This window comes from Ictidomys tridecemlineatus, chromosome 1 (assembly GCF_052094955.1).
Source record: "Ictidomys tridecemlineatus isolate mIctTri1 chromosome 1, mIctTri1.hap1, whole genome shotgun sequence".
NCBI lineage: Eukaryota > Metazoa > Chordata > Mammalia > Rodentia > Sciuridae > Ictidomys > Ictidomys tridecemlineatus.
Genome location: NC_135477.1, coordinates 188277617 through 188300689, shown reverse-complemented (window position 1 = coordinate 188300689; position 23073 = coordinate 188277617). Strand labels below are relative to the sequence as shown.

Here is a 23073-nt window from a genome sequence, read left to right as displayed (position 1 = left end):
ATCTGACTCAAGTCTGGCTTGGCTGACTCTGGAGCTGACAGTTGGGAGGCCAGAGTCCAGCCACAGATCGTTCCCATCAGTTCTAAACAGCCCACCTTCCCCCACCCACCACCCCTGTAATCTGACTTGGCCCCACACACTCACCACTTCCTGCCTTCTGAGGAGACCAGACATCCTTCCTATGGATCTCAGCCGGTGTAGGTCACAGGGAGACAGATCTGAGACACAGCCACTTGGGCCTCATGCAGTAGAGAAGACACAGTCCTGGAGATACACAGGGTGAGAGATGAAGGCCTCTGAGACTGTGGAAGACCACCCCCTCCCACCAGCTGCCTGCTACCTGCCCAGGGTTCATAAGATCCCTGCATACCCCAGCCACATATACAAACTTGGGGCCCTGAGTGACAGGAGATGTAGCCGAGTCCTGGGTAAATAGGCCCGAAAGACAGAGTCTTGGCAAAAGTCCTTCTCAGATAGCATTTCCTCCCTGCAAGGAGACCTGCCCCATCAGGGGGACATTTCCACTTAGGCAGGGCTGAGACAGCTCTCTGCAGCCAGCTCTGTTGTCTTCCTGCTCCTCTGGGCACAGAAACACAAGCATGTGTGAGGAATTACAGCCTTGGTGTCCAAGGCAGCCGACCCTGACCTCAGAGAAAGTAGGTGCCAGGTCTGGCCAGAATGGAAGGGAAGGAGACCGGCATCCATCACTTGAGAAGAAGCCAAGGTTGCATGGCTAAGGCCTCCTCACACTTTCACTCTCAATCAACTCTTTTTCACCCAAGAAAATAAAAAGACAATCAGGAAATACAATTAGTAAGTGCATGAAAAGCTAATTATATGGCAATAATAAAAAGAATTCAATGAATGGAAAACCAAGCCCTTGAACCACCTCATGTAAGGAGCCTGCTTCACCCACAGTACAGAATGAAAACCCCCTTGCAGAGAGGTAAACACATTCCCAAGTTGGGAGCCAGGCTCTGACAGCTGGCCCCTGGAGGACTCATTCTTTGGTGACCAGGAGGGGACAACTAAGTATTTCTCTCTTGAAACCCATCATGTCCCCTGTCCTATAGGTTTTCTGAATAAGAAGACAAAGAAATTCCAAAGGAAGAGATTGATACACTCACATCTATGAAAAATGAGGCTCTTGCATGAAACAACAATTGGGTACAAGATGGTTGCCTTACCTCAGGGGAAATGTCTACAGTCTTTACAAAGAAAAATAAATTCATGTTGAGGGAATATTAAAGGAAAGAATACATTACCTCACAAACGAATTAAATTTGAATTGAGTTTTAACTGAATTAAATTTTAGAAAATTACTGAAAACCTTTCCAAGAACATGAAGATACACAAAAAAATGCTCATTGAAATAGTATTCAGTAAAAAGCAATGTACATCCACATGGAAATAAACAAGAACAGACATGTATTAGAGATATACACACAAGGATTAAAAGCCAGAGAGCTGATCCATATAATGCAATGTAGTTTATACATAATCAATAGCCTGATGATTTTCCAATGTGTACAACATAAAGTGTGCATACTTAGGGCCCAAATTTTTAAAAAGGATGGAATTATCAAGAACATAAAAATTACACTCAAAACAACTCAGGGTCCCAAAGCAGAAACAGTGGAGGGACCTGGGGGAACCACAGCCTAAAACAGCAACATGAGTCTAACCAACTGAGACAGAGACCACATACTACATGTTACGGTCCCACAGTAATAGAGTACTAATGGAAACACAAAGTTATTGAAAACTCAAATAAGACAAAACCAAGTAACATTCTGCTTCAGAATCGGACCTGTCTGCACCTCCAGGCAGAGGTAGCAGAGACCAGGGCAGCCTGCCCAGGGCCAAGTCATCTCTATTTGGGTAGGGATATATGGGAGTTTAGAATCTGACTACACTGAGCATTAAAAATATATTTCAAGGGGCTGGGGATACAGCTCAGTTGGTAGAGTGCTTGCCTCACATGCACGAGGCCTTAGTTTGAATCCCCACCAGCACCACACACATACACACACACACACACACACAATTATATCAAGAACTCTCAATTCTTCTTTACATCAAATTACTCTATCCAAATAAATGTTAACCAAGAACATAAAAATACTAAGTTCAATGAAGAAATGAAATTCCTGGCCAGGCATGGTAAGGCACACCTGTAATCCCAGCAGCTACTGAGGCTGAGGCAGGAGATCATGAGTTAAAGTTGGCCTCAGCAAAAGGGAGGCACTAAGCAACTCAGTGAGACTCTGTGTCTAAATCAAAAAATACAAAAAAATATATATTTTTAAAGATGCTGAGGCTGTCGATTAATGGTTGAGTGCCCCTGAATTCTATCCCCAGTACCCTAGAGGGGGAAAAAAATAGGTTCCTAAGTACTTGGGGGAAAACTGGAATTTTGTGGCAGTAAGAGTTGATAAAGACTACACCAGAAGCAAGCTCAGATAAGCAGCCTGTCACCCCCAGTTCTCCAGGAACCCCGCTTGGTAGCTAAACACATTCCCAAGCATGGGGACAACTCTCACAGTGGATGCAGTCTAGGTTGCTCCTCCTAGGGAATGAGGAAACCTGAGCAACTGGACATTTGGTTCTGGAAGGTCACTGTGCTCTCCTCTCCCCAGAGTGGAATGTTCCCTCCTGAAGGACCTCAGTTCTCACTGACACCCAAGCACTCACCAACAGGCACATGAGGGCCCTTACCTGTGAGGCCTTTTCCCTGAAACCCCTTCTGACACCTAAAACGTGAGTCTGATAAACACCAATCCATTCTCCAAAACCACTGGTCATTCAACAGTTAATTCTGACACCACCAGGGTCAGCACAAACCCTGGTTCAGGGTCAGCTCCACTGCTCCAGTATGGATGCCAGGTGCAAGGTAGCCAGCCACACTGCTGCGAGCAAAGAACCACAAACTGGGGACTTCCGTCACCCCCTCTTCAAGTTCAATGATTTGATTTTAGCAAAACACATTGCTTACATTCAGCTTACTATAAAAGATACAGCTTAGGATTAGCCAAAATAAAAAGATATGTAAAAAAAAAATGGAAGAGTCAAAGAGAATACTGGGAAAGATCTATGAATGAAGAAAATCTCTTCCTCTGCATTCTGCTATAGCAATTCTGCACAGAGACCCCTTTCCCATCCTGACTTTGAAGATGCTCCCCTTTTTAAAAAAAAAAAAATTTATTTTATTTATTTATTTTTATGTGGTGTTGAGGATCGAACACACTGCCTCACGAGTGCCAGGCAGCACTCTAACACTGAGCCACAATCTCAGCCCCATGAAGATGCTCCCTTTTTAACTCAGACACCCTCTGATACTAAAAATCCCTCCCCTATTTTTTCCCCCTCATAAGCAATTAGGGGAACAGTCTTCTCTTCAGGAATCAGAACAAATACTTGTTAATCAAACTTGACTCAAGTTTCCCTCCTTCCTCCAGGACCCTGAACTCTGACCCACTGGCACCTGGAGACAACATAGGACCCTTCTTCCTGGTGCCTCTTAAGAACAGGCTGACTCCTCACAGTTCTCCCCTCCAGCTTCTTCCTAACCCTGTTTGCCCCTCTCTATGAAGCAGCCCTTTTCTGCAAGAGCTGTGGTTGCTTGCAGAGCTCACCTGTGGTTCTCCCCCCTCCTGCTCCTTTAGATAAGTTGCTTCTCACCCAAATCTGCATTTGCTTCATTGCAAACTCTGGGATCAATATGCACCCTCAGAAAGGGGCTCCCTTTAGCCTTCCCATCCAGTCCCCCACCACATATGCCTGAGGATCCCCAGCTTTCCAGAGCTCTGTAGCTTTTCCATATAAGGGAGCCTTCCAGGGTTGGTGTGAGCAGCCTGGGCCTCTGCAGGAAAGGCTGCCCAGAAAGCTCTGACTGGATCTTCAATGACCTCCTTTTGCAGAAGGAAGTCTGGCCTTGGTTTACAGTCACTGGAATCAAGGATCTCTTCTTCTCAGTCAAGTTTTCTTTCTTTTTTTTTTTTTTAACATTTATTTATTTATTTATTTATTTATTTTTATGTGGTGCTGAGGATCGAACCCAGGGGCCTCACATATGCTAGGTGAGTGCTCTACTGCTAAGCCACAACCCCTAGCCCCTCAGTCAAGTTTTCAATCAGAACAGACTTGGTGTTTAGAGAACCCAGTAAAATCAAACTTTATGTCTGTGTTTATAGGAGGAACAATTTTAAACACTCACATTTGATTTTCACTTCAACAGGAAAATCAAAATTATTCCTTTTCAGACAATAAACATGTTACTCAATGCTATATCCAAGATAATATTTGATAATCATCACAGGTGACTATTATTAGGAATTGACTAGTTTTGGTCAACAGAATCAGTGTTAAACATTCACCTGCAGTTCACAGGGTACAGAACAGACCCATCCACTGCCAAACCACTGCAAATTACAGGAGTGGATGTTTTGGTGAATCTTTGTAATGAGCCAATTCACCTACCACAATGGGTTGGGGAAATATACTCACTTTCTGCAACCATATTAGAAGAAATCTTCCCTGTTTCTTTTCCCAGGTAGCATCCAAAAGGCCAAGCCCTGGAATTATATTTTAAACCACTCTTCCATCCCCATTGCAAAAAAAGAACATATCTAAAGGGAGAAAAAAATATACATAAAAATTTTTGACAGGCCAGGTGCTATAGTGCAGACCTGTAATCCCAGTGACTCCAGTGGATGACATAAGAATCCAAGTTCAAAACCAGCCTCAGCAATTAGCAAGGCCTTCAGCAACTTAGTGAGGTTGAATCTTTGTGATAAAGATACCAACTTCTTGGGGCTGGGATTGTAGCACAGTGGGGAAGCACTGCCTTGCAAGTGTAAGGCACTGGGTTCGATCCTCAGCACCACACTAAAATAAATTAAGATACTGTGCCCATCTACAACTTAAATATATATATATATATATATATATATATATATATATACACAACAAATTGATATATACATATATATGTATATACCAATTTCTCTACCACACTTTCATCTGGGAATGCATGCATTTCTGCAACCACACTGAAACAGAGGTTTTCACTGATTCTATTCTCAGGTATCATTCCCAAAGCAAAGGCCTGCAGTTCTAATTTAAATTTGCAACATGTTCCCCTGCAAAAAAATAGAAGTCATCCAAGAAACGCAGTAAACTCACTCTGGGGAAGAAAAACAGTACGTAAAAATTTTTAGAGAGGGGAATATAAGACCTAATATTTGTTTTTTTTTTTTTTTCTATCTTTTCCCCCCTGCCTTATACCTCTAGCTTATCCTTTGGAAATATTTTCTAATCAGCTCTACTAATAAGCTACACTTTACAATTACTGAAAAACTGACACTTAAATAAGCGGGCAAGTCTTTCCAAGGCAACAAACCCAGGGAGCTGTAGCACCACTGGACACTGACCTGTCAGACTCTAGCTTCAGGTCAGGGCATTTGTCACCAGGCACATCCTCCCAACCCCCACCTGCTGCTGAAGAGCTTTGTAGCATTTTGCTCCACCTTGCTGGGATCAGTTTCCCCTGCTCTTTGGGATAACTGTTTTCCTTCAAAGCTCTGAGTGCATCCGGAGGGCAGGAACCATGTCTGTCATGTTACCTGAACACCAGCATCTCACTGCCAGACCTGGATATCTCCAGCTGCTCCCCTGAGAGGCTGCACCCCACCTCAGGCTGCCCTGTAGGAGGAGGTGACCCAAGGTCTGAAACTGCCTGCACCCTGCAGGGCACAGGGTAGCTGTGGGCAACTTGCAGCAACACCAGAAAAGAACAGGGCAGTGATTGAAGACATAGGTCACAATGTGGTGGCCAAAGGACACCTATGCCCAAAGACAAGCCACGGCCAAGATAAAGGGAGGCATAAGTACCTTTTAAACACAAGTTCCAGGTAATTCCTCTCTATTTTCCACTCCTGGGAAATGTTTACCCATATTTTTAAAATAAAATATTTTAAACGTGCCATTCATTAATAGGAGAAACTACCACAATTAAAACACCAAAAACAAATGGTTGGCAAAGTGTGCACTGGAGGGTGCAGCTGGCATCTGGGAATGTGGGAGGGAACTGGAATTTCAGGTTTCTGCTGCCAGTCTTGGAAGGAGCCAGGCTTTGAATGGAAAATGGACTTGATACCCTGTTTCCTGCACATTTAGGAGTACGTGTCCCTAGGACGCACAGGTTATTCCTGGGGAGAAACAGGGACAGACAGGGACCCCTAAGGCTAACACAGTCAGAACACACCTGAGTCCAGAACCCTGACACCTTCCCCTGCTCACCACACACCCTCGGAGCATCAAGCCACATGAGCTGGTCAGAGCTGACCCAGGGATGTCGCCAACAGGGAGGCGAAATAGAGGACAAGGATCTGTTGTCCAGCCCACCCATGGGACAGGGACCCAGGGCGACCTGCCACAGAGAACTCGGCCGCGCTCTGCAGCTTACCTTAAGGACACGCCACCAAACTCACCCGCAGACCCAGGATCCAGGGCCACCCGCCAACGCAGACTCGAGCACGCTCCGCAGCTAACCTCAGGGACCTGTCATCCAACCCATTCCGCGGGCCCAGGGCCACCCGACAGTGGGGGGGCCACCAGACAGTGGGGAATCCGCCCCACGCTCCGTAGCTCACACGCACTCGGTCCCCAAGGCAGGTGGTGATCGGGTCCCGCCAGTCCTGGCCGCACACTCACCGTTTTGGGCCACCGGGGTGACCTGCCGTCCTCCGGAGGAATATCTCGGGTACCCGAGCTCGTCGGGGACTCAGGCTATGCGGAGGAACCGGGGATTCGGGAAGAAGACGCGGAAGCTGTGGGCAAAGAACTCTGCGAGCAAGGAGGAAAACCCCGCGAGAATGCGGAAGCCCGCCCCTCCCCGCCTTCTGCGCACCTCATTGGACAGTTCCTCTCCGGCGCCCCCGATAGCCAGGCTCCGCGCACCGCCCTAGTCTTGAGTGACAACTTACGTCACCCAATCGGTGCTGTACTCGGCCCGAATGACAGGTTCTTGGTCCAGCCCCCTTTCCAGACTGGACTTCCCTGCAGTGCCCGGACCTGAGCGCGGCAATAGCGCTCGGATCCCACCGGGCGTGGAAGGCAGGGTCTGAGGAGCCCCCTGGGCTGCTCAGCGGCGCCCGCCCAGTCCGCAGCTGTCCCACTGAGAGCTTCCCATTTAGCCAGCTGGCGTCTGTTCCCTGCGGACCTGAAAGGGAGGCGAGGGACCGGGCAGGGCGAGCGAGCATTGAAAGACAAGACTGGGCCAACTCCCACGAAGCGTGTTTGTCAGCGCTGACAAGTGAAGGCCACCTCCCCACGGACGGGGGGAGGACGCAGCTGGGGTTCGGGACTTCTGGGGGCAGGTTCGAGGATCCGAACTGGGCGGGTGCTCCCGCGCGGTTAAGGGTGGGGCTGGAATGGGGGAGTGCTGATCGCCCTCGGGCTGGAAGGAATGTGGGCGGTGGAGGGTGGGGTAGTGTGAGCGGGTGGTGAGCCTTTTTCGGGTGGGAAGGAAACTTTTTCTTAACGTGGCGGCTGTCACTTAAGATGGTCATCCAGGTGCTAAGCAAGGACCTTACAACGGAAACCCTAAATCTTCAGCTGTATCCACTGTTGACCTCCAAAGTTTAAAGGTATAGGTACTGCCCTGCGCAGAGGCCCACACCTAGAATCCCAGCGGCTCAGGAGGCTGAGACAGGATCGAGAGTTCAAAGCCAGCCTCAACAAAAGTGAGGCCCTAAGCAACTCAGTGAAACCCTGTCTTTAAATAAAATACAATAGGGCTGGGGATGTGGCTCAGGGGCTGAGTGGCTGTAAGGATGGCCTTAGCCTAGGCAACTCCATTTTAAAACTCTAGTTTGAAACCTGCAGTCTCACCAGCACACCTACGGAGCCCTCCAGTATGGCCCTCAGACCCAAACAAGTCACTTCTCCCCACCCTGACAAACTCAGAGTGAACTCTTTGACATGTTGCCCTCTGCCTGATATGAGCAAGAAGCAAGAATATCAGGGTGGGGACCACCAGATCAGATGCTTTAACCTCAGGAGGAATGACATCATTGAGAAATCCAGTAGCAGCTGATAGGGATTGACAAATGGTCAAAAGCCCCAAAACTTTGTATAAATGATGGAGCAAATGAACAGACATTCAGCCAGCTGACACTGATGCACACAAGTCTGAGAGCCTGATGAGGACCTGGGCTGACATCCCAGCTCATCTCATCTGCCTGATCTTCTGCATTATTCTCACCTCTCAAACTCTACAGCAGTCTCTGGACTCTGGTAAGAAAAGGACACCTCCCTGTGACCGCCTTCTCAGGCAGCCATCAGCTCCACCCCAGGAGAAGCCTGCCTTGGTTCGTGACCTGATCACTGTTGTCTGAGTGAGTGCATCTTCTGGACTTAAAGCCTAAGGCTTCAGACTTTTGATCTGACACTCAAGCTTAGCACACAGGGGGAATGTCTATAATAAGTCTGCCATGATGAGGTGTGTTTGCAGCGGTTAGAATTGTTTGCTTTGAATTGATTATGTCTATTGCAGTGCCTAGCATTAAGGATTGTCATTTTCTTGATTAAGAACCTATAGAGCGAAATTGTATTGAGTGATTTGAGTGAATAAAGCATTGAAAAGGGCAGAAGCAGTGGACATTCTTTATTTCTCCTCCTCAACTGCATAAGTCGCACCTTTCACCCATCATGACAGTGGTACTGAGTTCAATCCCCAGTGCCATAAATAAATAAATAAATAAAGGTATACTTCCTGAAGGATATGGAGAATAAGTCCAAGGATACATCCCCTTCTCTGCAGCTGTTCCCACACCTGCCTTCTCTGGGGTAAAATTGAAGCTTATGTCATTTAAAAGCCCAGACCTCAGACAAAGGGAATGAACACAAAAGGAACTCACAACTGACAGGCACCTCCACCCTAATAGATCAGCTAACCTCAACACAAGCCACAGGAAATTCCCTATCCGCACTACAGTGCCACCCTAACGAATCAGCAATAAAACATAGACCCTTCCTTTAGCCAATAGGTACCACCCCCCCACACCCAAAAATGAACCACAGCAGGTATTTGACTTATTGACACCATCTCTGAATAAAGAAGAATTTAGAAATCTAAGAAAATTGTTCCTTGCAACTCTGTTAAGAGTTGACTCTTTTCTCCCAGGAATTACATAGTTTATCATCTAATTGATAGGCCTTTCATCCATTTTGAATTCACTCTGTACAAGTCAGAGACAGGGATCTACAAATGGATAATAAGTTTCTTAAGCATAGTTGTTTTTTATTTTTTAAATAAATTATGTCCTTTTTCTAATGCATTTGGCATACTTGTACAGGATCAAATAACAATCTGTGTGGGTTTCTCTCTTTGAATTCTATTCTGATCCATTGGTTTGTCTCACTTCTCTGGTTGAATGTGTTCATGTTTTAAGAACATTATATCCTCAAATTTCTGAGATTTACTTTACAAATTTCTTAATCTAATTAAAGTATTATTATTTCTTCAGTAGTTAGCTCATTTCAAACCTAATGATTCATTTTTCATGTTAATAAATTACTGAAATGTGGATTAAATGAATCATCTGATCATACAGCATATTTAGTCCCTCAACAAATTCCTTGTTGCTCATCCCCAAATGCAATTTTTATTTACAGAAGTTTGCCTTTGAATATACAGGAGTGAAGTTAGCATACAAACCAGAATCCATGGTTTGAGCAAGTAGTGTTCAGGATTTGGACGTGGGTCTCATCTTCTGAGATATTGTTCTCCATTGCTCTGAGCTCAGTGATCACACCAGGATATTGAAAACCAGCTCACATATATGAATAATGTCCACACCATCCCTCCACCTGCTGCCCAGATTTGAGATTGTCAAAAATGTTCTCCAATATCCTACCCCAATATTATTCTCAATTATTCCTCAGAATAATTGAGAATAATTGTCCTATAAGAACAGAGACATTTACTCTGATGCTGCCTCAAAAGACAAATCCTTTAAAGACTCCATCCCATTGTACTGGCCCCTGAGTCAGGGAGGGGCATAGTCAGTAGGCTCTCTCCCCATCTCTTTCCACTTCCCATTTTGCCGCCTCTTACCTTTTGCCTTCCCACACTTCTCCAAGAGACAGACAGTTTGACCTGTCTAGTCATGGAATTGCAGCGCACTGGGAACCTACCATGGACCAGCCCACACCATGGCCTGAAGGCATCAAGGGCTGAGGTGTAGCAGCCTCTAACTTGGGTCTGGGTTGGTTGACTCTGGAGCTGACAGTGTGGGATCAGCCACAGCTGGTTCCCACCAGTTCTAATCAGCCTACCTGCTCCCCCACCCCCACACTCCTACCCCTTTTTACACTTGAGAAAACAGGCTTTTGTGTATGTATTTTTAAAACATAGATATTCATGGGCTATTAGGCAGAGAACTTTTTAAAGGAAGTATAGAAAATATAAGTATACCTATCCATAATACATCCAGCAGCCCTTCCCATAAAGCCAGGCACTTTGCTCCCTGCTTGTCAAGTCTTATTCTATTTTGTGCATTTAAAAACTCAAAAGAAGTTTGTCCTGTACCAATATACATTTCACAAGAGCACACTGATGGTCAGACAGCAACAATGACAATCCCATCATATGGAAAATAGGTGAGCTTTAGTCAGGTTTTTTGCTGCTGTGACCAAAAGATGTGGTAACAACTTTAAAGGAGAAAAAGTTGGGGGCTCGTTGTTTTAGAAGTCTCAATCCATAGACGGCTGGTTACATTCCTTGGCGCTCAAAGTAAGGCAGAACATCATGGTGGAAGAATGGAGAAAATCAGGTCAAGGCATGATCACAAAGCAAAGAGAAACTAAGCCTCAGCTCAACAAATACATACTCAAAACCATGTCTCCCATGACCCAACTCCTCCAGCCACAGTTTACCAGCCTATAGTTACCACCCATTAATCCCTATCAGGGATTAATTTGCTGATTGGGTGAAGGCTCTCAGAAACCCACTCATTTCACCTCTAAACTTTCTTGTACTGTCACACATGAGCATTGGGAGGACACACCTAACATCTACACTGTAACAAGGTGGCAGTTGCTACTATCACTTCATCCACTGAAGTGCTGGTCTGGTGAACACGGGACGGTGATGAAGCCCCTGTGTGAGCAAAGGAAGGAATTGAAGATGGTCCTATATTGGTGTTTTAGTCAGCTTTTTCACTGCGGGGCCAAAAGGAACAAACCAAAACAGTTGTATAGGAAGAAAATTTATTTGTGGGCTCATGATTTCAGAGGTCTTAGTCCATAGAAGACCAGCTCCATTCCTTGGGGCCCGAGGTGAGGAAGTACATCATGGTGGAAGAGTGTGGCAGAGGGAAGCAGTTTACATGATAATCAGAAAGTAAAGAGAGACTCCACCCTTCAGATATAAAATATATCCCCCATAGCCATGTCTCCATTGAACCACTTTCTCCAGCCACACCCCACCTACCTCCAGTCACTAATTAATCCCATCAGGGAATAATTCACTAAGTTAATTCCTCCTCCAAACCTTCTGGCATTTTCTTACATGTGAGCTTTTGGGGGACACCTTGCCGCAGTGCGGCTGCAGCAAAATAAGGGGGGGGGGACGGGACGAATAACTTCTGTACTTTGATACAGCAGGAGTAGGAGCCGTTTATCGTAGGACAACAGAGGTATTTATACATTTTGCACAGCTTATCTTAATTAGCATAAACTAGATACATCAGTCAACCAATAAGGAATCTCCACACTTAATGGCTTGCTTTTGTTACTTCTCAAACCACTCCCTCTGGCATTTTGCCAGGCACTATCCAGACTTGTTTAGGAACTCTAACATTCCCCTGGCAAAATGCCAGGTGTTATTTTGACTTGTTTACAGACCTTAACAACACCTCACATCCAAACCATAATCGATGGTTCCAGCCAGTCTACCAAAGTCTCCTTGTGCCTGGCTGGAAGGTCATACCATGCAGATCTTTTACAGGTTCATGGAAGACTTGCTTCACACTGGAGAGGATCAAGAGGCACACAGAATTAGTGACAACACCATGAGCCACAAGAGGATGAGGATCAGGATTCAAACAAGTTAGGCTCAACATTTCCTATTTGTGTATATGAAGGACACGGTGAAAAAAAAATTCAAAATAAAATCTGATGTGTGTGGAACAGAGGACGAAAAAACAATTAGTATCTTCAAAGTGTTTTGTTAGCTGTGTATCAACAGCACTTACCAGTATTCAAAGTCAGCATGAAGAGCCTCATAACACTTGAGTTCTTGAAGCCATCCCCAGCAAAGACAGAAAACAAACCTGTGAGTGCCCACTGGATTCTCCACAGCAACCATGCTGAGAGCCACCCAGAGCTGTAACTGGGTGGCCCTCCCTATGAGCCACTAATGAGGCTTGGTCTGAGTGAATTTCTTAAGCGTGTATGAAGGGGACCACAGTGTGAATGACTTCCTAGGGAATTCAAGTGTCTATTATTAGATGAAATTTAAATCTCACGGTTTGGTGTTACACTAGACAACTCACAATGTTAGAGATAAAGAATTTCAAGACAGTGGAAGGAAGCAGGGAATAAATTAACCACCCTGGTTCCAACTGTGTGATCTTTGACAGATCACTTCCCTTCTGGGTTTTATTCTCCTTTCTGCATCAGTGAGATGTAGGTTGAAATTAGATGAAATACAGATATTGTCATAATCTAGCAATAAAATTTCCAATGCATCTCCCTGTAGTTTGAATCTGACCCATGTGTCTTTGTAGGCTCTATGGTAGGCAGCCTCCCCAGTGGCTCATGACACCAAGTGCTCAGTGACTCACTTCTCAATGGCACAAGTGCTGAGGTATCACTTTGGTCTCAGTTCACTCTGGCTGCTGAAACCAAGTGCTGTATCCTACAAGATTTATAAACAGCAGACATTTATTTCACAGTTATGGAACCTGGAAGAGCTCTGGCAATCTGTCTCATCAGAGCCTCACTCTTTTTAGGGAATCAGAGCACAGTGGGTTCTCAATGGAGAAAAGTGGTCCTCACTTATGGTCACATGATACCCATGTAGCAACCCACTCTAGTTTGTACAGGAGGCGCCTACAGCTTCATCTCCTGCAGCCCTGTCTATACCAGGGTGTACATGCTCATCTTAGTTTCAGGTTTCCATGAAAGTAGACACTAGAAACCCAGTTCTGTTCTTTCTTTTGCTAGGGCACAAGAAGAACCCGGGGAACTCATGGACCCTCCTGCTCCTGTCAGTAGCCTCTGGGAATATTGTTAGGAGGATGGATGAACTAGCCTTTAGAAGGGTTGCCTTTGACCTCTTTTTTCTTATTCTCTCGTGATTTAAATCTTGCTTCTCCTTCTCTATCCCATATTTATAGTTCCCTTCTCTAAACGAGTGTTCTCCCATGGGAAAGTGGAGAAGAACATGGGCCCAAGTGAGGATGGTGGAGCAGGGCCCAGGATATCAAGGATATTGATACCAGGATATCGATTCCAAATCAGACCTGAAGAGCATATGGAACATGTACCCCTGCTCTCTAAATAAGAAATTAAAAAACAGTAAGAAAAACATAAACAACTCGTAGGGGAAAATGGGCAAAAATTAGACTAGGTGCTTCATTAAAAGAAACAATGGCCAAGAATGATGAAAACATGTTCTACATTACTCTTGAGTAGAATCCAAATTCCAACTAGCATGTAATGCCATTACGCAATGGCTAATGTGAAATCCACTGACAATATAAATGCTGTGAGGACAAAGGGCAAGGGGAACCCTAACGCACTGCTGTACTCATGCTGCTACAACCCTCTTCACAGATCCTGGGCAGTGTGTCCCAGAGAAGGACCCCCACACTGTGCACCAGTGGTTCCACTCAGCTACGTGAGCAGCAGAAATGCCTCAACAGGTTCACCATGCCAAGGACATCTCACAGCAACATTACTTGGCACTTCTCCAAACAGGAAACAACAAAGAATGAATATCATAAAATAAACAAAATGCATTATATATCTTTAAATGGAATATAATACAGCAATCATACTCAAAATATATATAAAATAGGCATAATAAACAAACGAAAGAATATTTTGTATGATTTCATTCGAATGTTTAAAAAGAAGCAATGTTCACTCAAAAGTTAGAAAATGTATACTTTTGGGGAGGACAGAAAAGTAACTTGGAAGGGGATATAAGAAGGAAACCTAGGAGGTTGGTGGTGTTCTCCTTCTTGTAAGAAATGGTTATTGGGAGTTTTTCCTTTCAGTAATTGAGCTATACAAACTGCTCTACACACAAATTCTTTTGACTAGAGCCACAGCCTCTGCTGTTGCTGTTGTTTGCTTGCCCTGTTATTACTAAGGATAGTAGACGTAGGAATTAGTTCAAGACTTTGGAATTTCGGGCTCAAGATTCATATCCTGGGGCTGGAGTTGTGGCTCAGTGGTAGAGAGCTCAGTGGTAGAGAGCAGTTGTCTAGCATTTGTGAGGTCCTCAGTTTCAATCCTCAGCACCACATATAAATAAATGAATAAAATAAAGGTCCATCAACATTTAAAAAAAAATTTAAGAAATTCCTATCCCACATCCTATCTGAGAGACAATGGTCACTTTGTTAACACTCAGTTTCTCACTAATGTAAGGAGTTAATACTGCTTCCTTTCTCATAGTGATTAATGAGATTTAACCCTCTCGAATATCATCCCTATGATGGTCCCTGGGGCTCTGAGCTTTGAAAAAGACATGATTATATGAGGTAAAGGAAAGAGAAGAATAACTTTCAAATCAAGAGGCGTTTTAAAAATGAAGAGATGATGCTGAGATGCAAGAAAGAAGCCCAAATGCCTTTTTTTTTTTTGATCTCTTATCATTTCCAGATACATTGATGATATATAAATGCAGGTGTTTGCAGCAGGGTTTGTGCAAGGTTGTGGTCCTGACAGTCTCTCGTTGACAGTTATTATCAGACATAAGTGCATGGGATTCCTTCTTTCATAGCCTCCTGACATTATTTATTTTTGCAGGGGTTGAGACAAGTGACTCCATCTTAAGCAGACAGCATTTCTACCTCCACCTTTGATGAAGATCTTTCTGTAAGATCCTTGTCATTCACCCATGTTGTCTCTGGCTCTGGTTGTCTCCCAGTGCCAGGATGGACCTGCCCAGTGATTGGTCTGGTCCTATTTCAGAGACAAGTGATTGTCAACTAGGACTCAGTGTCTAGATCCAAGCCACACCGGCACAGCAAGGGACCTGAAAAGAGTGGTTCAGGCTGCTTTCCTGGAGACCAAGGTTGCATTCAATCTTGTCTCTCTGATGGACACTGGTGAGAAACTGAAGGAACCTGGCTAGCATTATGCTGTTAGCAGCTGAACTTCTGCAGAAGTTTGGTAGAAAACAGGTACAAAGTTTTTAAGGAAAAATATAGAATAAAAACAAAAGGAGGATAACAGTTCAGTTAGTACAGTTGTTCTGATTCAAGGCAACCTACATGAACAGAAAGAACCCAGGGGACAAAGTGAGACTTGTGTAGCTACATTAGAGGGGATGAGAAAAATTTCAGATCCAGGCAAATCTATACACATGTATTATAAATTTGAAAACAATGAGTAGTGTCACTAATCACAAGGGGTGTTATAGTTTTTCTTTGGAAATAATTTTCTCTATACCATCAAGCCAGTATACACAGAATATTCAGAGAAAAACCCAATTTGTTTGCAAAATTAGTTTTATCAAGTTTTACCAGATCATTTGCATAGAAGCTTGGAGAATACTTACATATCAGATTGGTCTTGAAAAAAAATATTTTCAGACTGGCTAGCGATATAGCTTAGTTGGTAGAGTGCTTGCCTCACAAAAAGGTCCTGGGTTTGATCCCCAGCATCATGAAAAGAAAAACAAAATTCAGCCTAAAAAGCTATATACCAAGACAGATTTTAGTCTTGTCCTCTGTATCTATAAATAATTTAAATGACATCCCACTGAAAATTTCTTTAAAATAATTGTTTTCAATTTTACCCTGTTACAAAGAGGAAATTCTCTTGTAAGTAACTGCATTGCCAAAAAAGTAAGAATACTTTGAATTTGTTTTTAGCTTTTGAGTTTTGGAGTAACAAGTATGGTGGAAAAGTAAACATTTCCACTTTTGTTCACAATCATAGCTGCTGTTCTGGATGCTATAATAAAATGTTGCATGCAAGGTTACTTTACAGGAAGAAAAGGTTTGTTCAGGTCCATTTCTCAGGTCCAGAAGCAAGTTGCTGGCATTGCTGAGTTCTGGTCAGGGTTCTTGGTGGCAGAACATCAGTGGCTGATGATGGTGGGACCACATGTGGAGCGAGAGCTCAGCTCAGACTCTGCTCTGCTTTCCTTTGTTCCTGCATCTCACAGTAAACACAACAAATGGTGCCAAGGCTGTGGCCAGAATGCTTTCCTGCTCTGACCTCTCCTTTGATGTCTTAGTGTCTCAGGCCATGGGCACAATGCAGGCGGTTCTCTGCCATGGTGAAACCAGGGGGTCTTTGGCTCAGTTTCCAGCAGAGCCCTCACTCCCATCACCATCTGCTCTCCTCCCCTCCTCCAAACTCTAAGGTCTTGGACCTGGTCTGCTCATCTTCTGAGCCCTCCCCAGGGCCACCTATAACCATCTTCTTGGAACACACCAGGATTTTTCTACCTGCATCTCCAGACTCTTGTAACCTCTGCCTGGTCCCTAATGCAAAGTTGCCTCCCACCCTCAGGTAGTCTGATTGAGGAGCCTCCTCCTTGGCACCATGTTCTCCATTCACTCTCCACATGTCAGAGAAGTTTATTAGTTCACAGTTGAGAGAGTTTGAGAGCATGCTGCTTGCTCTGGCCCAGCCATGTGGGCTACATTGCACCCTGGTAAATGGCAATGTTGGGAGCTCTGTGGGAAACAGGTCACCTCACCAACCAGGAAGCCAGATGAGGGGGGGGGGGGAGCCAGGCTCTAGCTCCTGTACCAATCCCGTCATGAGCATGAATCAGGGTCCCTCACGGAAGGCCTAATCCTTCCAAGGGCACAACACCGAGTGTCTAAGCACCTCTAACTAGTAAAGGTATCACCACCTCCCATATCATGACACTGGGACCTCTAAAGGTTTTAGCACCTCCCATGTCATGACACTGGGACCAAGAGGCCAAACTAGGATCTTTAGAGACATGCCTACTCCACACCCAGATCACAGCACTCAGAAAATTGCTGCAGATTCCAGACAGCCTGAGAAAATGTTTTCCTAAATCTTGAAAACAAACACATTTACATAAAGAATAATGTTTAACATAAAACTCATATACATACAATGATCAGTTAATTTGGTGTCATATAATTAATTCTTGTTCTGTTTTCTAATGTAAAAATTTTAGTTACTCAGTTTCTTTATTAAAGTAATGAAAATATTTTTTCAGGCCATGAGTCTTAAGATGATCAGAAACCTGTATGAAAGCATACTTGTCAATCATTTCCATGAATCTGATTTCAAAGTTTATATATAGAGACAAAGCAAAATAACAACTTTATTTATAACAATGACTTAGAACATATATAGTTAAAAATTGGATGAAATTTCATAATTAGGATACAATTCAATTATTTCCTTTGTATGTATCATTTCCAGATAATCACAGTCATGGCTGATAATATCAGTCCAGGACCAACAGTCATTTAGAAACTCCAGGCACTCTCCAACATACTCACATTGACACCATATCCATATCAATATGACTTTTAAAGGATTTATGATTACTATATAATTTGAAAATGTTCATATACAATTCAACACATCAAATTAGCCTGATTAGCTTAATATTTCCTTTTTTGTAAAATAAACATTTGAGAAGATCTAGGAGTCTCAGCAATGTCCCAAATTTAAATTAAAAAAAAAATCTTAATTTAGAACTTGGATTCTGGGGAAGTCCTGCCAAAGATGTTGAAACAGTTTTAAAATGTAATTAAAACACTAACCATTGAGAAATCATATTCATTCAAAGGCAGTAACAACTGAAAATTTTTAAAAGAAAATAAATGCAAAAGAAAATAAAACCCTAAATTTAAGTATTTCAAGACTCATATTGCTAAATAATAGAAATTAAAATAATAAAGCAAACAAGATATTATTTTGAAAGAAAATAAAAGCTTTGTTTTCCTAGGACAATTACAAAAGGTACAGAAACACTTCCTGCAATATGGGCGATTTTCTTTACAAGAAGCCCACTGATAACCTCAAAGCTGAATCACATGAAGTAATTTAAACTTGATTAGATACTAGAAGAATTTGTGCCCAAGTTTATGAGTTATATAAGAAAATCATTGTATTGAACAGGGCATATGTGACTCTTAGAAAAAATTGAAGCAAAGTTGGCCAGACGTGATGGCAACACCTGTAATACCAGTGGCTCAGGAGGCTGAGGCGGGAGTTTCATGAGTTCAAAGCCAGCTTCATCAAGGGCAAGGCATTAAGCAACTCAGTGAGACCTACCTCTATATAAAATACAAAATAGGGCCAGGAACGTGGCTCAGTGGCCACGTGCCCCAGAGTTCAATCCTGGTATAAAAACAAAAAGCAAGACAACAACAACAACAACAACAACAAAACGAATAAAGTTGTCCAGTTACCCTGAACTATACAGACACATTAAGAAAAATCAGATTATATTGAAGGAAAATATTACTCTAAACTGTAAAACTGCTGTCCAGGACATGGTTGAATATTAAAAAAAAAAAAAAAAAAAAAAAAAAAGCTTTCAGAAATTTAAAAAAATACAAATTAAAAAACATCTTCCATCCTTTTTTCCCCCTAACACTAGGTCTAGAAAACTTATGTGATTTTTAGTATAGTGAATTACATTCTGATTTATATAAAATATTAATCCTCAAATTTTTAGAAAAATCTAGATATAATTTCCTCTAATTTAGAGTCAACATGGCTACTAAGAAAATTCCTTTTACAAAATTCATGTTGCATGAATACTTCGAAATTTCCTCTAAAGTTTTATGACTTATTTGGATCTATAACTTGCTTAATCCAGCAGATCTGCCCCGTAGTGCCCACAGCTCATTCAGGAATAATCCACCATCCAACGTTTTTAATTTTCTTTTTTTTAGTATCTATTTAGTTGCAGATGAATACAAAGTATCTTTATCTATTTTTATGTGGTGCTGAGGACACATGGTGGAGCCTCACAGGTGCCAGGCCAGGGCTTTCCCACTGCGCTCCAGCTCCAGCCCCAATCCATGGTTCTACTTTAAGAGAAAATCTGATTCTACCACCCAATTTTCTTAAAAACAAACAAACAAACAAACAAACCTGTCTTCATCAAATGCAATAGATCTTATAAGAACATGCTCATAGTTACATATTTCCTTTAGACCTCTCACCTCACTCTTTTCCTTCTGCTTTTTTATTTTTATATCCATGTCATAAAATCTTTGAATTTTTTAAAATCATTCATATTTCTAATAGTTGCATCAACACAATTTTATATGCTCATACAATTTGTATAGAAAATCATACACATCAATTAAAAATTCTAAGTCTCAGCAACTCTCACTTGTAGTGAAAACCTATGAAATTAGCAAAACTTTAAAAGTTTGTTTTATACCAAAAATTTAAGAATATGTAATTCTAGGACCCTATGCGCTCCCATAACAATTTTTAAAGTGAAAACAGACACAAGTAATAATAGATTCAATATGTTTTTAAAAAAGAGAAACATTTTAAGTAGTTGTTGTAAACCTTTATAATTTTATTTATTTATGGTGCTCATAATCAAATCTAGTGTCTCACACATGCCAGGCAAGTGTGCTACTGTTGAGCTACAGCCCCAGCGCCAGATTCAAATCTTTTTTGTTAACACAAAATTAAAACAAACCAAACAAACAAACAAACAAAAAACCAGAATGGATAAATTTCAACCTCATGATAACAGTTAAACATTCAGTATTTTAACTCAGAAATAAATGAAATATATTATGATACATAAATATACATATATATGAGACTTATAAATCACATAATTCATAAGCATGTGTCACATTTATTTATGCCTAATTTTTTTTTTTAACCATTGCACTTAGACAACTTATGAAAACAGTAACCTTAAACAGAAACAGTCACTGGGTATCTGGCTGCTGGTGCCCTCTTCCTCCACTCTCTCTTTTCCCTGCTGCCATTACATATGCAGCTCTGCTCTGCTCTTCCAACAATGTGTACTAAGTCATCTCGGACCAAACCAAAGAGCCACCCCAAGATGAACTGAAACCTGTGATCTGTGAGCCAAAGGAAATCTTCTCCCCTGTAACTTGAATTTCTCGTGTTTTGACACAGCAATAAAAGGTTGAGTAACATGAAGAAAACTGGAACACCAGATGTCATTATAAGAACCATTACTTGCATAGGGTTTTCACTGGTTTTTTGTTTGTTTGTTTGTTTGTTTTTTTGTCTTTTGTCTTCAAAAAAACTGGGAAATCAGATCTTTTTCACATTCAAGGCTTTTTCTCCATTATGAGTACTTTCATGCATAGGAAGGAAAATGGAATGTCCACACATTCAGGAGGTTTATTTGCCAGAGCAAGCAAAATGGTTCTGAAGGCAACTAAGAACTTACATATACTCATTCAGATTTGTTGTAGTGTGAGTCCTTTCTTGTCATTGAAGGTGACTAGAAATATTAAATGATTTGCTACTTTTTTTTTCATTCAATGCCTTTTCTCCAGCACAAATTTTTTCATGCGTACAATGGGAACTAATAATGTAAGGCATTTTCCATTCTTTCCTCTAATAGGGTTTCCGTCTAGTATGAGTTAATGCTTTACAAACACAGGGCTTCTTTCCCTTATGAATTTGTTCATATTTTTGGAGGTGAATGGGCCTATTGAAGGTTTTACCAGTTTCATTTGTAGGACTTCTCTTCAGTATGAGTTCATTCGTTGTCTATGCAGATGAATAACTGAAGGTTTCACCACACTGTTTATATTCACAGAACTTCTATCCAGTATGAGTTTGTTCATGTATGTGAAGGTTGCTGGACTTAGTGAAAGCTTTTCCACAGTGTTTACACTGATAGGGTTTCTCTCCTGTATGAGTCCGTTCATGTGTATGAAGGTGAGTGGACCTAGCAAAGGCTTTTCCACACTGTTTACATTCATAGGGCCTCTCTCCAGTATGTGTCCGTTTATGTGTGTGAAGGTGACTAGATGTTGTGTAGGCTTTCCCACACTGTTTACACTCATAGGGCTTCTCTCCAGTGTGAATTCGTTCATGTTTTTGAAGGTAAGCAGAACTAATGAAGGTTTTCTCACATTGTTTACATTCATAGGGCTTCTCTCCAGTATGAGTTCGTTCATGTATTTGAAGGTAAGCAGAACTACTGAAGGCTTTCCCACATTCCTTACATTGGTAAGGCCTCTCTCCAGTATGAGTTTGTTCATGTGTTTGAAGGTTAGCAGAACTAATGAAGGCTTTCCCACATTGTTTACATTGATAGGGCTTCTCTCCAGTATGAGTTCGCTCATGTGCATGAAGGTGAGTGGAATTAGTGAAGGCTTTCCCACACTGTATACATTGATAGGGCTTCTCACCAGTATGACTTCGGTGATGTTTGTGGAGGTGACTGGATGTAGTGAAGGCTTTCCCACATTGTTTACATTCATAGGGCTTCTCTCCAGTATGAATTCGTTGATGTATTTGAAGGTAAGAAGAACTAGTAAAGGATTTTCCACATTGTTTACACTCAAAGGGTTTCTCCCCAGAATGAGTTCGTTCATGTTTATGAAGATGACCAACTGTATTGAAGGCTTTGCCACACTGTTTACATTGATAGGGCTTCTCTCCAGTATGAGTTCGCTCATGTATTTGAAGGTAAGCAGAACTAATGAAAACTTTACCACACTCCTTGCATTCATAAGGCTTCTCTCCAGTGTGAGTTCGTTCGTGTACTGGAAGGTAATTGGAACTAGTGAAGGTTTTACCACACTGTTTACACTGATACGGCTTCTCTCCAGTATGAGTTCGTTCATGTGTGTGGAGGTGAGTGGATGTAGCAAAGGCTTTCCCACATTGTTTACATTGATAGGGCTTCTCTCCAGTATGAGTTCGCTCATGTGTGTGGAGGTGACTGGACTTGGTAAAGGCTTTCCCACATTGTTTACAGTGATAGGGCTTCTCTCCTGTATGAGTTCTTTCATGTAATAGAAGGTAATTGGAACTAGTGAAGGCTTTCCCACACTGTTTACACTGATAGGGCTTCTCTCCTGTATGAGTTTGTTCGTGTGTGTGTAGATTACTGTACTTATTAAATGCTTTCCCACATTGTTTACATTCATAGGGCTTCTCTCCTGTATGAATCCGTTTATGTATTTGAAGGTAAGCAGAACTTATGAAGGCTTTCCCACATTGTTTACATTCATAGGGCTTCTCTCCTGTATGGGTTCTTTCATGTATTGGAAGGTAAGAGGAACTAGTGAAGGCTTTCCCACATTGTTTACATTCATAGGGCTTCTCTCCAGTATGAGTTCGTTCATGTGTCTGAAGGAAAAAGTAACAAGAGAAGGCTTTCCCACATTGTTCACATCCATATGGTTTCTCTCCTGTGTGAGATTGTCCATGTTTTCGAAAAGACCTGGAACAACTGAACTCTTTTCCGCAAGTCAAACATTTATAAGGTCCACTTACGGTGTGCACTGCTACTTGTCTTTGAATACTTGTGAGAGAAGTTAAAGATTTTCTCTTCTGTTTAAGTTCAGATGGCTTCCTTCTACTCTCCTCATTCTCAGATGGTATGATGTGGCTATTAAAATAAAAAAGTAACAAGAAGATGTGTCTACACACCTGCTTTCACATGGACTTACTCTAGTAGGAATATCCTTTTTTAAAGTAAATACGAATTTTTCAAATAGTCTGGGGATGAATTCTTAGTCTGCAGCCTTTTCAAAATTCAGAAAACAAAACTAATAAATCCAAGGAAAAATGAAAAGTTACCAAAAAAATGGCAACTGCATTTAAAAAAAAAGCCCTTGTGTATCAGCAAAA

At 42.2% G+C, this 23073-nt stretch overlaps 2 protein-coding genes across 2 annotated transcripts in view; both read right to left on the bottom strand.

The window, feature by feature from the left end:
* LOC101976881 (uncharacterized) overlaps nucleotides 1-23073 on the bottom strand; it is a 58577-nt gene that overhangs the window by 21383 nt on the left and 14121 nt on the right. The window contains 1 exon segment of the mRNA XM_078053257.1: nucleotides 145-264. Coding sequence (XP_077909383.1) covers nucleotides 145-174 — 30 coding nt within the window. The 5' untranslated portion in view covers nucleotides 175-264.
* LOC101976603 (uncharacterized) overlaps nucleotides 11258-23073 on the bottom strand; it is a 115321-nt gene continuing 103505 nt past the window's right edge. The window contains 1 exon segment of the mRNA XM_078023072.1: nucleotides 11258-22831. Coding sequence (XP_077879198.1) covers nucleotides 20821-22831 — 2011 coding nt within the window. The 3' untranslated portion in view covers nucleotides 11258-20820.